The sequence below is a fragment of the Lucilia cuprina genome, chromosome 5, assembly GCF_022045245.1.
Source record: "Lucilia cuprina isolate Lc7/37 chromosome 5, ASM2204524v1, whole genome shotgun sequence".
In the NCBI taxonomy this organism is placed as follows: domain Eukaryota; kingdom Metazoa; phylum Arthropoda; class Insecta; order Diptera; family Calliphoridae; genus Lucilia; species Lucilia cuprina.
Genome location: NC_060953.1, coordinates 4729663 through 4731718, shown reverse-complemented (window position 1 = coordinate 4731718; position 2056 = coordinate 4729663). Strand labels below are relative to the sequence as shown.

The 2056-nt window shown below is 34.5% G+C and overlaps 1 protein-coding gene across 1 annotated transcript; it reads right to left on the bottom strand.

Moving 5' to 3' along the window:
* Window positions 1-160: 160 nt before the first annotated feature.
* Window positions 161-1720, bottom strand: LOC111681209 (battenin-like). Its single transcript, XM_023442947.2, has 5 exons — window positions 1527-1720; window positions 1330-1472; window positions 1108-1266; window positions 725-1046; window positions 161-661 (listed from the first exon to the last, which is right to left on the bottom strand). The coding sequence occupies exons 1-5, from the start codon at window positions 1680-1682 to the stop codon at window positions 215-217; spliced, it is 1227 nt and encodes a 408-aa protein (XP_023298715.2). The 5' UTR covers window positions 1683-1720; the 3' UTR covers window positions 161-214.
* Window positions 1721-2056: the final 336 nt, after the last annotated feature.

Here is a 2056-nt window from a genome sequence, read left to right as displayed (position 1 = left end):
GAACTGAACTAGAACTGAACTAGAACTGAACTAGAACTGAACTAGAACTGAACTAGAACTGAACTAGAACTGAACTAGAACTGAACTAGAACTGAGCTAGAACCGAACCAGAACTGATCTAGAACTGAACTGAACAAGAATCAAATAAAATTTGTTTATTTATTAAACAATTTCATTTTATTTGAAATCAACTTAACTTCTAACAAAAGTTTCGCTAAAGTGTAGAATACCATTTGATCATCCTCTTCATCACGGGCAAGTCACATATGGCATTATGCACAGGTATGGCTAATAGAGCAGCCGATGTAATACCTATAGAATCCGATTGTATAACAATGGACAAGGCAAATTTTCTTCTCTGAATTGGAATTTCATGTGACATTCTATAAAAAGTATTAACATAGGCCCCACCGCCCAGCAGACCCTCCCAGAATACAATCGCAAAAGTAAACCAGATAAGAGGTGTAAAGGGAAAAATGGCTTCTGCCAGGAAATACAAAACATTAAGAAATTGCAAAACTGCCATTAACCAGGTCTTCTTAAAATGCACTATATTAACCGATGATCTAGCTACAAATACACCCAGTTGATAGTCCACATTAAGCCAACGATATTGAGAGGGTCGCTCCAAAAAACAATTTTCAAAGTAAACCAATTCATACTAGAAAATAAAAAAACTGGATATTAATTTCTGAAGAAGATAATTTGACTATATATATCTTACCAAACCCTGATTTATAAAGTATTCAAATAAATACACTAACACCAAAGGCACCATATATTTAAGCAGTTCTTTGGCATAGCTTAACTTTTGACTAAACTCCTCCAATTGATGCAAAAGTAACTCTTTGGAATATACCACCCTTAACTTTTGTTTGGGAGACCTTAAAAGTAACCAAAAAGATAAAGCCTCCAGTAAGGGAAAGATTAACATGATCAGCATGGTATCACGATTACTAATATGAAACGATCTTAAGGTGGCATAGGATAGGGAGCCTATAACCCCAGCAGCTCCGGTTCCAGAAGACCAAGTCGATACCACATTTCTAGAATGTTTTGTTCATTAAAATATTTAATGGCTTGTGTTTTACCATAAAAAGAACTCACTTATTAAACTGCGAGGAATATGACACAAATTTCGCTTCTCCTATACCGCCACTAGCCGAGGTTATTGCTATGCCCAAAATAGCCAACCATTCGGTTTTGGCAAAACCTACGAAAAGAAATCCAGCGGCTGAGAAGATTACAGCTGAAAAAATATAAAAACTTTGTGGAAAAGTGTTAAAGGATTAATTAGTTTCTTAGTTTAATTCCGAATTTTTCACCTACTTCAACCAATAGGGCAGGAAAGGTAAAATAATTTTGAAAAACAAAGTAGGCAAAATATCAGCCAATAATATAGCTCCCGTAGATATATACTGACAATCTCTTACAGCTTTAGTTTCAGTGGTATTTTCAAAACGCGTTATATGCTAAAAATAATCCACACTTCATAGAAATCCCTGAATTTTCAAGACTTTCCTTACCTCCTCATGAAATTGTCCTATTATATCGTGTGCAGCACTTAACATAACCGTGTAACCATAATTATTACAAAGTCCTAGTAACCAAAATGCTGTTAGGTCTCTCCACAAACCATTATCTTCCAATTCTTCTGGCTCTTCATGATTTTCGCTAGACATTTTGGATTATTTCACAAAGCTATTTCAAATTTTTGATTGTTAAACAAATTTTAAATGTTTTCTACAAATGTCATATAAACATTATAAAATATTGAGGAAACTACATTCGGTAGAAAACGTTCTTTAACCTAATCGATGCAGTGAAAGTTCGGGGCTTTGAACTACATTAAGTGACTATAGAACTACAGTTACTATCGACAACAGAACTATAACTGAACCAGTACTGAACTAGGTCTGGAACTTCTACAGATTTGAACTGACTTAGTATTGGAACTGAACTAGAACTGAAATAGAACTGAACTAGAACTGAACTAGAACTGAACTAGAACTGAACTAGAACTGAACTAGAACTGAACTAGAACTGAACTAGAACT